The 14,637-nt window shown below is 36.4% G+C and overlaps 1 protein-coding gene across 11 annotated transcripts in view; it reads left to right on the forward strand.

Moving 5' to 3' along the window:
• The window catches only part of NEK1 (NIMA related kinase 1), a 228,338-nt gene that overhangs the window by 24,899 nt on the left and 188,802 nt on the right, over window positions 1–14,637 (forward strand). For all 11 annotated transcript variants that reach the window (XM_045055687.1, XM_023252678.2, XM_023252680.2 and 8 more), the window contains exons 5-8: window positions 2,387–2,484; window positions 10,818–10,901; window positions 13,858–13,925; window positions 14,042–14,128. In XM_045055687.1, the coding sequence (XP_044911622.1) occupies window positions 2,387–2,484; window positions 10,818–10,901; window positions 13,858–13,925; window positions 14,042–14,128 (337 nt within the window). The remainder of the gene's footprint in view (window positions 1–2,386; window positions 2,485–10,817; window positions 10,902–13,857; window positions 13,926–14,041; window positions 14,129–14,637) is intronic.

Consider the following 14,637-nt stretch of genomic DNA (forward strand, 5'->3'; position numbering starts at 1 on the left):
GTCTGCAGTGGCTCTCTTTGCCTCTCGTAGGCAGGGTTTGGATTCTGTGTTGTTGGTGGGCTGGTCTGGGGCTGTCTTGGGCTTGGGTTGAGTCAGACCAGGCAGTTACTAGCAATGCAGTAACACCAAAATGCAAGGTGCTGTCCCTTTGTTTTCTCCTGAGAAACTTTCATTGGTGGGCAGGGCCTACAGTCAGACCAGTGTCTGCTCCCAGCCCACTGCTGGGGTGCAGTTAGACTGTCTGTCTGCCCCTCAGGCATGAGTCACTTTGGAGGGGTGCTAGCCCCTTTTGGGGCTCCTTTCAGCCTGCCAGTCTTATGGCATCTCTTTGGATGGGCTCTCCCAGAGGCATATTGAAAGGTAGAGGTCCACAGGAGAATGTGGGTACAGGGTGTAGGGTGTTAGCAAGGTGTGCATGGGTCTGCTGTTGGAGGATAACTGGAATAATGCCTGGCTGGAGAGGATATGCCTGTGGAATGTGGGGCAGGTTGCACCATTAGCAGGCTAGGTGGAGAGTCTTGGCACTATACTGGTTTCTTATAAGTATCCATGTACCTACACTGCTGGACAGGGCAGTATTGTGGTGCCTGCCAATTCATCTGCTCCTGGAGAAGTCTCCCAACATCCTTGCCGTGCCTGCACAACTCTGAGATTAATAAACCACTCTCCTTTATGCCCCAGACATTTTTCAAAGTGCTGCATCTGTTTTGCATCTCTGCTGGGCTATTTGTTGTGGTCTCTGTTAAAGGGTGGTGACAGTATCCTATTGCTGTCTTGCTTTCCCAGAGCCCAGCATGCTGATTTTTAACGTTCCGGTGTTAAGCCCCACTGATTGTAAGATTGTGTGAAATTATGCCCCTATTGTTTTCAATGCCAAATGTTATGGGGATTCATCTTCCCCGTGAGGGTTCCCTGTGCCTGGTGTAAGGGTCTGTTTCTTCCCCCTCTCCAAACCATGGGTGTCCCCCCCCACCACTCCCCACATTAGTCAGTCCCACAGGTACTTTTAGCTCCTGACCATGTCTTCACCTTCCTATGTGGCCTCTTCCCTACATTTAGCTGTGGAGAGTCTGTCCTGCCAGTCTTCCAGGCATTTTCTGTATTATTTACATTGATGTGGCTGTTACCTACTTCTATCCATGGGAAGAGGTGAGACCAGGACTTCTTAGAAGTCCCAATGAATTATACAGATATTATACAGATTCTTTTTTTTTTAATTTTTTTTTTTTAATGTTTATTTTTGAGACAGAGAGAGACAGAGCATGAACGGGGGAGGGTCAGAGAGAGAGGGAAACACAGAATCTGAAACAGGCTCCAGGCTCTGAGCAGTCAGCACAGAGCCCGGCGCGGGGCTCGAACTCACAGACCGTGAGATCGTGACCTGAGCTGAAGTCGGACGCTTAACCGACTGAGCCACCCAGGCGCCCCTACAGATTCTTAATTAGCTCAGTCATATAGGTTCCCAATCCATGGCATGTTAAAAACAGTTTATCAAAAGGAGGTATGGTAACAAGAACACTACCACAAGGTGTGAGATGCAAGTACTGATGGAAATAAGGCTATAAGCACAGAAGAGTAAAAGAAATGAAAACTGTTCTTTGAGTTGCAGTAGTCTCACTAGTAAGTAGTAGCTTAGTAAATGTTACAAGTGATATCAGCTACTCTCTAATTTGGGCAGAATAAGCATAGTGATACTCTTACATAAGACTAAAGATGGAGGGAAGGATGAGAAGTGTTCTTCTAGTCCTGTCTAGACTAGACGTAGGTAGAGTCACAGAAATGTCTTTTCCTGTGGACTGAGTCATAAAGGGGAATAAGATAATGCCCTATTTTCATGTTCACACATTATATACAATTTTAAAAAAGAGCAATAAAATCAAAGAAAGCTCCAAGAGTGTACAATCTTACTCACTGTTGAGTCCTCAGAATTCATTGCAACATCTGATATTTAGTAAGTAATAGATTAAGTGGATGAAACAAAGCTGAAAAGTAATGGTCAATTAGAAACTAAGTTATAATCCATCTTTGACAAATTGGTAGAAAAACATGTTTTTATAGATGTTTAAGAAAATATATCTATTAAATGAAAGCAAGTATGTTTGCCTGCATTTTGTCTGTGTTCCAGAGATGTTTAGACCAATGTGGATACTGCTGTTCAGTAAGATGCTGTATTCTTAGTAGAAAATCTTTAATGATGGAGCTGCCTGTTAACCGAGGTTATTATACAATCTGTATAACCGGATTTTGCACTCCAGTTCTTTTGAAGATGGTTCTGGTTTTCAGTAGAACATAATTAATTGCTGCATTTTAGTAAACCCTTGAGTACCTTTAGCTATACTTTTGACATACATTTTAAAAAATGAAATGTAATGTTTATATTTTGTAGAAAATGGTTCTCTCTACATAGTGATGGATTACTGTGAAGGAGGCGATCTGTTTAAACGAATTAATGCTCAGAAAGGCATTTTGTTTCAAGAGGATCAGGTGAGTTAGCATGTAGGAGATTGACTCTTACTCCTGATTATTGAGAAGCAATTCGAAGTTTATTTATATGTGTATTTATTTGTAAGTACAAATGCTTAATTGTAATTATTAGGACAGTTTTGTATCGAAATTCTAATATCTCAGTCACATTTCTGTTCTAGTTTCTATTAGTTCCCTATCTGTTCTAATTAGTTTCTATTAGTTCCCCATTTCATTTCTTGTCTATAATATTATTATTATATTTGTAATATATTTATATCCTTTGCGTGTGTGTGTATAAATGCATATATTTATGTATATAACTTAATTATTCATTATGACTAATTATTTTATATTCTGTCAATTTGCCTTACTGCTGCCAGACCATATTTTCCTACAATGTGGCTTTCCTAGGTAATTCTAGCTCTGGAGGCCTTGCATTGGCAACTACATTAAATCTAATATCTGTTTTGACCTTAGAGATCTCTAAAATATGACCCTATCCTACCTGAGCAGTCTTTTTTTTTTTTTTCCCTAATGTTTATTCATTTTTGAGAGACAAAGCGTAAGTGGGTAAGGAGCAGAGAGAGAGGGAGACACAGAATCGGAAGCAGGCTCCAGGTTCTGAGCTGTCAGCACAGAGCCCGACGTGGGGCTCAAATTCACAAACTGTGAGATCATGACCTGAGGGGAAATCAGACGCTTAACTGACTGAGCCATCCAGGCACCCCATCTAATTTTTTTTTTTAGTATTCTCTAATATGCACCCCTTCTCATTTAACAAATATTTATTGATCATTTATTCCCTGTTTGGCACTATTTGTGTTAAGGACACATGTTTATACATCTCATTTTTCCTGTGTATTTATTATTTCTTTTATTTTGGTAATACTTTCTTGCCAACTCTCTATTATTAATATTCTACCTTTTTTTTTTTTAATAAATGAAATTTATTGTCAAATTGGTTTCCATACAACACCCAATGCTCATCCCAAAAGGTGCCCTCCTCAATACCCATCCCCCACCCTCCCCTCCCTCCCACCCCCCATCAACCCTCAGTTTGTTCTCAGTTTTTAACAGTCTCTTATGCTTTGGCTCTCTCCCACTCTAACCTCTTTTTTTTTTTTCCTTCCCCTCCCCCATGGGTTTCTGTTAAGTTTCTCAGGATCCACATAAGAGTGAAACCATATGGTATCTGTCTTTCTCTACCTTTTTTTTAATTACAGTTCAGCTTAAGTCCCAGCCTTTCCACAAGCACTCTAATCTGTGATCTTTTCCTTCTCTAAATTTCTATTGCAGTTCTCATTATCACCCATTCTTAATTTTTATTATGTGCTTTTACAAAAGGGAATGGGGAGAGCCATGTGCTAGGAATGTTGTATTTTTCTGTCTCTTTTAAACTTTATAATCCCCCATGAATTAGGGTAGTTTATTTAATAGATAAGAAATCTAACACGTTAAGTAGCTTGTCCCAAATTGTATAGTGTTTGAACTTACTAGTATCTAACTCCAGAGTTTATTAAATATTTGTTTACAGGCTTAAATTGTAAAATTATTAAAAGGTTCAGAAATGGAAATAATTCTTTGCCCACTGTTCCATCCCTGAAGATTACTCCGTTTTTAGGTGTCTTTTTCCAAATTTTCTTTTTCATACTTGCACATGTACATATATACATCAAGATACAGATATTCAGACATGGAATATTATACATTGCATACTCTATCTTGCTTTTGCCACTTAACAATTACCTTGAGTACCCAAACTTATAAATAGAACAAACTGCTGGTTGCCAGCAGTGGCAGCAGTGGCAAGGGGAGGGATGTTTGGCAAGATGGGTAAAGAGCAGTGGGTGATAGGGGCTTCCAGTTGTAGAATGAATAAGTTACTGCAATAAAAGGCACAGCATGAGGAGTAGAGTCAGTAATATTGTAATAGCAATGTATGGAGATAGATGATAGCTACGTTTGTAAACATACAAACTTATCAAATCACTACGTTGTACACCTGAAGCTAATGCAACAGTGTTTATCAACTATACTCAAATTAAAAAAATATTTAGAAAGCAAGGGAAATGTTACTTATAATACAAGGGAAAAAATACAGGCTGTGTTAAAAAATTATCTTGATTATTGCCACATGTTTGTCCATGTTGATCAATTATATTTGTTTTAATAGCTACATTATATCTCATTCCAGCAAAGCCTATGCTTTTTTGTTTCTTTAGGCAGCTATTTCAGTATCTGTAATGAATGTCTCTCTGTATTTTTTCAAAGTGGATATCATGGTCTTATATTTTTAATTTTTTAATTTTAATTTTTTAAAATTTATTTATTGTTTAATTTACGTCCACATTAGTTAGCATATAGTGCAACAATGATTTCAGGAGTAGATTCCTTAAGCCCCTTATCCATTTAGCCCATCTCTCCCTCCCACAAGCCCTTCAGCAACCCTCTGTTCTGTATATTTAAGAGTCTCTTATGTTTTGTCCCCCTCCATGTTTCTGTATTATTTTTACTTCCCTTCCCTTATGTTTATCTGTTTAGTATCTTAAATTCCTCATATGACTGAAGTCATTTATTTGTCTTTCTTTGCCTTCGCTTAGCCCCTAGTTCCATCCTAGTACCCTCTAGTTCCATCCACGTAGTTGCAAGTGGCAAGATTTCATTCTTTTTGATTGCTGTGTAATACTCCATTGTGTGTGTGTGTGTGTGTGTGTGTGTGTGTGTGTGTGTGTACACACCACATAATCTTTATCCATTCATCTGCCGATGGACATTTGGGCTCTTTCCATACTTTGGCTATTGTTGATAGCACTGCTATAAACATGGGGGTGCATGTGTCCCTTTGAAACAGCACACCTGTATCCCTTGGGTTAATACCTAGTAGTACAGTTTCTGGGTCGTAGGGTGGTTCTATTTTTAGTTTTTTGAGGAGCCTCCATACTGTTTTCTTTTTTTTTTTTTTGCAAGCCTTACTATACAATTTTATTTTAGAAATGTCATAAGGTATGTGACAAGAATATGGATATTGAGCAGAAAGTCCTCCATACTGTTTTCCAGAGTGACTGCACCAGTTTGCATTCTCACCAGCATTGCAAAAGAGATCCTCTTTCTCCACATCCTCACCGACATCTGTTGTTGCCTGAGTTGTTAATGTTAGTCATTCTGACAGGTGTAAGGTGGGATCTCATTGTGGTTTTGATTAGTATTTCCCTGATGATGAGTGATGTGGAGCATTTTTTCATGCGTCTGTTGACCATCTAGATGTCTTCTTTAGAGATATGTCTATTCATATCCTTTGCCCATATTACACTGAATTATTTTTTTGGGTGTTGAGTTTGATAAGTTCTTTTACATTTTGGGTACTAACCCATTATCTCATATGCCATTTGCAGATATCTTCTCCCATTCTGTTGGTTGCCTTTTAGTTTTGCTGACTGTTTCCTTCACTATGCAGAAGCTTTTTATCTTGATGATGTCCCAATGGTTCATTTTTGCTTCTGTTTCCCTTGCCTCCGGATATGTGTTGAGTAAGATGTTGCTGTGGCCAAGATCAAAGAAGATTTTGCCTGCTTTCTGCTCGAGAATTTTGATGGCTTCCTATCTTACATTTAGGTCTTTCATCCATTTTGAGTGTCTTTTTCTGTATGGTGTGAGGAAGTGGTCCAGGTTCATTCTTCTGCATGTTGCTGTCCAGTTTTCCCAGCACCGTTTGCTGAAGAGACTGTCCTTATTCCATTGGATATTCTTTCCTGCTTTGTCAAAGATTAGTTGGGCATATGTTTGTGGGTCCATTTCTGGGTTCTATATTCTGTTCCATTGATCCGAGTGTCTGTTCTTGTGCCAGTACCATACTGTCTTGATGACTACAGTTTTGTAATATGTCTTGAAGTCTGGGATTGTGATGCCTCCAGCTTTGGTTTTCTTTTTCAAGATTGCTTTGGCTATTCAGGGTCTTTTCTGGTTCCATACAAATTTAGGATTGTTTGTTCTAGTTCTGTGAAAAATGCTAGTGTTATTTTGATAGGGATTGCATTGAATTAACAGATTGCTTTGGTTAGTGTCGACATTTTAACAATATTTGTTCTTCCAATCTAGGAGCATGGAATGTTTTTCCATTTTTTTGTGTGTGTGTCTTTTTCAGTTTCTTTCATTAGTTTTCTGTAGTTTTCAGTGTATAGATTTTTCACCTCTTTGGTTATGTTTATTCCTAGGTACTTTATGGTTTTTGGTGCAATTGTAAATGGGATTGATTTCTTGATTTCTCTTTCTGTTGCTTCATTATTGGTGTATAAGAATGCAACTAATTTCTTTGAATTGATTTTATATCCTGCGACTTTGCTGAATTCATGGATCAGTTCTAACAGATTTTTGGTGGAATATTTGGGGTTTTCCATATAGAGTATCATTTCATCTGCAAAGAGTGAAAGTTTGACTTCCTCCTGGCCGATTTGGATGCCTTTTATTCCTTTGTGTTGTCTGATTCCTGAGGCTAAGGCTTCCAATACCATGTTGAATAACAGTGGTGAGAGTGGACATCCCTGTCATGTTCCTGACCTTGGGGGGTAAGCTCTCAGTTTTTCCCCACTGAGGATGATATTAGCAGTGGGTCTTTCATATATGGCTTTTATGATCTTGAGGTATGATCCTTCTACCCCTACTTTCTTGAGGGTTTTTATCAAGAAAGGATGCTGTATTTTGTCAAATGCTTTCTCTGCACGTTGTCTTGTATTTTTACATGCATACCTGTTGTGTGATACCTCATTTAGTTCTGTTTTTCCCCTAGTACTGTTTCTGATCCATTTGTTTTGCTATCTGTGCATTTGTTGCTTCTACCTGCTATGTAATGCTCCATGGTATTCGCTCAACTCTTCACTTATTTTTACTGCATCATGCACCCTTAATTAATGTAGTCGGAATAATTTCACATTATAATTATTTCTTCAACAAGGTTGTAATTTACTGTAAAACAGAGATCACAGTTTTCACTAATGTCCTCTCATGGTACTTAGGAAAGCTGTGTCTATAAATTGGCACAACTAATCATTTGATAATACCATGTAGATGGGGACTTATGGTTTGTTGGCAGTAACTTGAAAATATGATCAGGTGAGATCTTGGGTTATATTTTAGTTAAGTACTATTAAATAAGGTAATGTCCTGTTTCTTACTTTACTTATCTCCTGTTTCCACAGTTAAGTGTACTAAATAGGGCACAGAACGTGGAGTAAGAAAACTTGGGTTTCAGTCATTGTTCTACTTATCAGCTTGGTAATTGTTATGTTAACAAATGACTTAACTATTTTGAGATTATTTCCTCATTCATTAATAGGGATGTTCATTCCACATAGCCAACTTCACTGTTGTGGTGAAGTCAAATAGTAATGTATGTTAATGTATAGAGTGCTATTTTTTTATTAGAATTGTACCTAATACATTCCATTGCTTGTGCTCATTTTTATTCATTTGTCTTTATTGAACTTTAAAATGCTTGCTATTAAATTTTGTAACATTCTGTAAAATACATTGATAGTCTGTGGATTTGGTTCTGCACTTGGATAAATGTTCTTAGTACATAATGATGTATGTGTGTGTACTATATGTTATGCATCTTGTCATCCTAGAAATTATTATGGAGGTCTACTCTATGTATTTTTGTCCATCTCTGAAATTATTCCATAATAAACAATAAGAATTTTGCAAGTCTTTTTTTTTTTAATTAATAACATTTTTCTACCCTTCAGAATGATGTTTTGTTAGCACAAATAAGAACATTATATATTTTAGCCTGTTTGAAATGGGAATTAGTTAAACAGAAACATCTTACTCCTACTACATCCTGCCATGCTCTGGGCCTTGAAGCATAAAAACATGGGGGCCAGAGTCCATGTTTTGTTTTAGACTGCAGGGTGGCTTGAGTCTGAGATGGTTTTGTTCATTTCTAGATTGGAAGTAGGAAGAGAAAGGCCTGTGTAACAAAATGATTTAGACTGGAAGTCTGGTTAATAAATTATAGTAACCAATACTAGAAAAAAATTTTCTATAGGGATATTTAATAAGGGCTTGATGAATATTTTCCTTAAGTGTAAATCTGGATAGCAAAGTCATTGGCAAATGTCTAGAACTTTCCCATTTTCTGAAATATTTGTTTAATAATAATTTCCTACACAAATTTAACCCAGGAAAGGCTGAGCTTCTTTTTGATTTGGCAAATCTTACCATGCTGCTCTTACAACAATGTTGAGCTAATTAATATATTGATAGTGTATTTACTAATAGTAGTGTATGCACCTGAAAAATAATATATGGTTACCTATTTAATCAAAGGACAAAATATTTTAAAGTAAATATAGATGAGGAGGATTCTGGGAAGATGGTGGAGTAGGAAGCAGGAGGAATCTCTCTCCCCACCTACACAACAATTACAGTGGCAGAATCTATCCTGTGAAACTATTTTGGATCTCTGGAGTCTGTTGTAGGCATGCAACTTGTAGGTGAAAGCTTAAATAATAAATTTTGTTTATTTTCAATCAATTTTAGGTCTTAGCTAGGTAACAGTGGCTGCCACCCATTTCGCACCTCCCAGCACTCAGGCATTCAGCCCTGCATACTTTCCAGAAGCAGTTTGAATGCACTTGTGGGAACCAGGGTGAGCAAAAAGGTCCATGTCCTCCAAATGTCAGGGATCTGTGCTCTGATTATTTATTATTATTATCATTATTATTTTAATGAGAGAGAGAGTGCACAAGCGGGGAAAGAGGCGGAGGGAGAGAGAGGAATGAATCTTAAGCAGGTTCCATACTCAGTGCATAGCCTGACATGGAGTTCAGTCCCATGACCCTGGATCATGACCAGAGCCTAAATCAAAAGTTGGACACTCAGCTGATTGAGCTACCCAGGGACCCCTGTTCTCTGATTGTTAATTGCAATTTCTGATCTTGGAGGTGCAGACAAGGAGGTGGACAGCCATTGTTGTACCTCCCCCCTGATTGAAAGCCCCACTCTTTCATGCTGAGGTGACTTCCATAGTATTTAAAGGGCCAGTGTCCCCACCCCCTTTTTCCCATCTTCATTTCTCTTTTTTCCCCTTTAAGGAAACATGGAAGTACTTAATTCTTTTCAATGGCTGTGTATCTAGTACAGTGATATCACAATATATTTAAATGTGTATTTAGGTGTTTATATTTTTTTGCTTTGATGAACATTGCTGGATACATCCTTTTGTATTTGTGATACTGTATCTGTAGGACAAATTTGAAATTCCAATTGCTCTTTCAAATGGTATGTGAATTTAAAATTTTTGCATACTTTTCCAAATGACTATAATTAACTTTCTCACAAACAAGGTATGCAAAGACTTATTTCCTCACATTCTGGCCAACCTTGTGTGTTATTTTATTTTTCTCAAGTTACAAAAGTGTCTTGTTTTATTTAGTGTTATTATTGAAAAATTTTTTTATTAGTGTTTTGTGTGTACATTTATTGGCTTATTTTTCTCCATCATTTGCTTTTCTAGTCTTTTCTCCACTTCTTATTTTGACTGCCAGTATTTTTCTTAGTGATTTGGATGAACTTTTGCATATTACAGAATTAGCAATCTATCAATTATGTTGCAAGTATTTTCTTAAATAATTATTATACTCGATTATATATTTTGCCCTGCAGATGTTTTAAATTTTATATAGTGAACATGGTCAGTCTTTATTTTTGTAACTTATGGGTTTTAAGTCAGTTTTGAAAGTCCTTCAATCAAAGATTATAGAAAATCAACCTCTATTTTCTTTTACCATTGTATAGTTTAATTTTTGCCTGTTTAAAAAAGCCATCTACTTGGAATTCTTTTGGTGTTAGGAACGAGGTAGAAATTAAGCCCTTGTACTTTTAAGTAGCCAACTTCAGAGAGTATGTTTATATATGGTGAATGTGGAAAGAGATAAAACTCAGCTATGTTTTCCAAATTTCTAGCCTGATATTTTTCCCCTCGTGATTTTTATTTATGGAGAAAAAAGATGTATTTAAATATAAAGTCACTTACCCTCCTAGTATATTCATTTTTCACTCTTTTCTGGAAGTTTCTTTCTATATTCTGATTTATAAGAGATGCTTCAGTAGCAGTCTCTTACATTTTAAAGTCAGTGTAGACTCTTGCACATAATATATCAGCTTGAATATCTACTTAATGTTAGTGACATTAATTACAGTAAAGTTAAAAATTGTAGACTAAATTTCTTTTTTTAAGGACTTAGTTCCCTTCAACCCCAGATACTCCTGAATGCTTTTTTTTGGTTAAGAAAAGAATACTGTGAGATGTAAATTTTAATAAAAGAAATGACAAATCTGATTTTCCCTCTTAGATTTTGGATTGGTTTGTGCAGATATGTTTGGCCTTGAAACATGTACATGATCGAAAAATTCTTCATCGAGACATAAAGTCACAGGTATGATTATTTTGTCACTAATAACTTCTAAATGGATATGGACTTGGAGCCAGTGTTGTCTTAGGCTAAAATTTTTGAACCTGATCCAGTCTGCATTGGATTATCGGTTCTCTCTTCACTGTTCTCCCTTCACCATAATACTAGATATCCTCCTTATATGCCTTGTATGTTATAGCTCCTGCCTCTTTCCTATATCCTCCTTCTGGGTTTACTCTCATAATGATGGGAAAAAACCCAAAAAATAAATATGTGGAAGGTATATTTTGGGGGATATTTTATGTCTGAAGATGACTTTTTTCCATTCTCTTACTTTAATGATAATTTGGATATAAACTTCTAGGCTAGAAATTTGTTTTCCTAAAGAATTTTGAAGATGAAGAATATTTTGAAGAATATTTTGAAGATATTACTCATTTGTCTCTTGGCCTCTAGTGTTGCTATTTAGGAATTTAGTCTGGTTTCTTACCCTGTTTTTTCTCTTTGGATGACTATGATATTCGGTATGTCTCCATTGTTCTGAAATTTCATAGGGTTGTGCATTGGTGAAGTTCAGTTTTTATTATGTTGTGTACTTTTGATCTGAGAATGTATATTCACCTAGAAATGTTCTGGAAAATGTTTAGCAGAATTTTTTCACATATTATTTCTCTATCATTACCTTCATGGTCTTCTGAATTATGTTTCTAGACCTGTGTTGTAGCTTCTTAATCTAGCCCTTCCAAGTACCTTATTTGTTCTTTCACATTTTATTTCTTTGTCTCTAAGTTGCCTTCTATGTGAAGTTCTCAGCCTACTTTCAAGTTACCCAAATCCTTTTTTAATTTTGTCTAAACTGATACATATCAATTTACTTGTTTTTTATAATGACTATTTTTTTTCTCCAAAATTTCTAAATGGTTTTTCATATACCTCTGTTCTTAATCTGATTGGTTTTTATTTCATGATGTCTTGTTCTTTTTAAACGGATTTCTTTCATTTATCTCTTTGCAATTTCCTTTCTTTTTGTTTTTTAAAGATTTTATTTTTAAGTAATCTCTACACCCAACATGGGGCTCAAACTTACAACCCTGAGATCAAGAGTCACATGCCCTAATGACTGAGCCATCCAGGTACCCCTCCCTTAGCTAAACATACTTATTTTAAAGTTTTTGTCACTGTTTTATAGAATTAATTCTGTCTGGAGTGAATTCTTGTTCTGATTATTTTATTGACTTTTTTTTTTTGGAAACTCTTTGTGGGAGATGTTTTGTCCCCATAGCTCACTCATCTGTGTGTAGAGTTTCTTTCATGGATGCCCCACTGGGCTTTCTCAGTCCTCAGACTAGGTAGATCAGAGGGTATTTGTCTCCTGGTGTCAAGGCCATGTGTTTGTCTTACCTTCTTACACCTGTAGCCTCTCGTATAGCCTGAATGCCTCCGGACGTGTAGTAGGAAGAGAAGGATCTGTGATGGGAGCTTCATACCTCATCCTTCCTGTCCCCCAACTCTCTGCCACCTAATCCCAATTTCACCCCATTTTACTCCATCCCCCTCATCCCTGCTTTGTGTCATCTTTGCCTGTGAACATGTGTCTGAGTCAAGTCTCCTAAATGATGTGGAGTTTAATTTATGTGCCACAAACTCCTGCCTTTACTGTTTGATAGAGCATTGGGGTTATATATTTATGAATGCAAATTAATTGGGTAAATTATTGGAAAATTTTAAGATTCTTTTGTTATATTTAGGCTAATTGGAATTTTTAGGCATTTTTTTTTAATGGGGAGTCTGGGTTCATTTATTTGAAGTTATATTGAGATATATTTCAAATACCTTAATATTCACCCACTGGAAATGTATTGTTCAGTGATTTTTAGTATATTCACAGAGTTTTGAAACCATTACCATTCTCTAATTCTAGAACATTTTTTTATAACTCCGAAAAGAAACCCTGTACCATTAGCAATCACTTTCCATTCCCTCTCTACTTAGACTCTGGAAACCACTAATTTACTTTCTTTCTCAATGGATTTGCCTGTTTCTGGACATTTTATATAAATGGAATCATAATATGTGACTTTGTGTATTTTAAGTGGGTTGTCTTTTGTTGCTAATGAATTGTAAGAGTTCTTTATTCTGGATACATGATTTGCAAATATTTTCTCCAGTTCTGTGGGTTGTCTGTTCACTTTTGATATAGTGTTCTTTGAACAAAAGTTTTTAATTTTGGTGAAGTCCACTTTATATTCTCTTCTTTGCTTGTGCTTTTGGTGTTATATTTAAGAAACCATTGCCCAACCCAATAACACAAAGATATACTCCCATATATTCCTCTAGCAGTCATATAGTTTCAGTTTTTATATTTAGGAATCCATTTTGAGTTAATTTTTGTGTATGGTATAAGGACCTACATTCATTCTTTTGTATGTGGATATCCAGTTATTCCAGCTTTTTAAAAAACGTTTGTTTATGGGGCGCCTGGTTGGTGGCTCAGTTGGTTGTGTCCGACTTCAGCTCAGATCATGATCTCACGGTTCATGAGTTCAAGCCCTGCGTTGGGCTTTGTGCTGACAGCTCAGAGCCTGGAGCCTGTTTCGGATTCTGTGTGTCTCTCTCTCTGCCCGCCCCCCCACCCCCCCCACCTCACACTCTGTCTCTCTCTCCTTCAAAAATAAACACTAAAAAAATTTAAGAAGTTTATTTTTGAGAGAGAGAGAGAGAGCAAGCATGTGCACGCAGGGGAGGGGCAGAGAGAGGGAGATAGAGGATCTGAGTGGGCTTCCATGCTGACAGCAGAGAGCCCATTGTGGGGCTCAAACTCACAAACCATGAGATCATGACGTGAGCTGAATTCAGATGCTTAACCGACTGAGCCACCCAGGCACCTCCCAGCTTTTTTTAAACTAGATTTGTTTTTGTGAAAAGAGTTGTCAGGACTGGACTGTAACAATATTTCTGGCTTTTTATATCTCTTAAACAGAACATATTTTTAACCAAAGATGGGACAATACAACTTGGAGATTTTGGAATCGCTAGAGTACTTAATAGGTAACATACTAATTTTAAACTTTGTTTTGATAAAATGTCCATGGTGGTGTATATGTTTTAATTTATAATATATTTTAGTATCTTAAGCTTCTCCAATAATTCTTTTTTTATCCTAGTACTGTGGAACTGGCTCGAACTTGCATAGGGACCCCATACTACTTGTCACCTGAAATCTGTGAAAACAAACCTTACAATAATAAAAGGTATTTAAAATGATATTCATTACAAGATATATTCCCTTTAAATCTTTCTCTTGTGCTGTATTTACTGACCTCAGGATATTATTGCAAAATCATTAATGCTCATAAAAATATATATGTGTGTATATATATATATATATATATATATGTACATATATATATATATACACACATACGCGTACACCCATTTTTTTACTATACAATGAGGGGGGATTGCAAATAAGTTATTTCACTGTCTTTCTAAAGGAACTATAGAAAGTATCACCTTATTGTTTAAGTTATAATTGGAAATAGAGTATTTACTTTGGTCTTTGTCATAGCACTTCCTATTGAAATATCTAATAGTTAATATTTATTGAACAAATTATATGCCCGGCACTGGTTTGAATGCTTTCTATGTATTGACTCCTTTACTCTTCACAATAATCTAGTGAGTTGTAAGCATTAATTATTCCTCCTTTTCCTTGTAAGGAAGCCAAATGCGGAGAGAGAGGGAAAGCAACTTGCAAGTC

This window comes from Felis catus, chromosome B1, assembly GCF_018350175.1.
Source record: "Felis catus isolate Fca126 chromosome B1, F.catus_Fca126_mat1.0, whole genome shotgun sequence".
NCBI lineage: Eukaryota > Metazoa > Chordata > Mammalia > Carnivora > Felidae > Felis > Felis catus.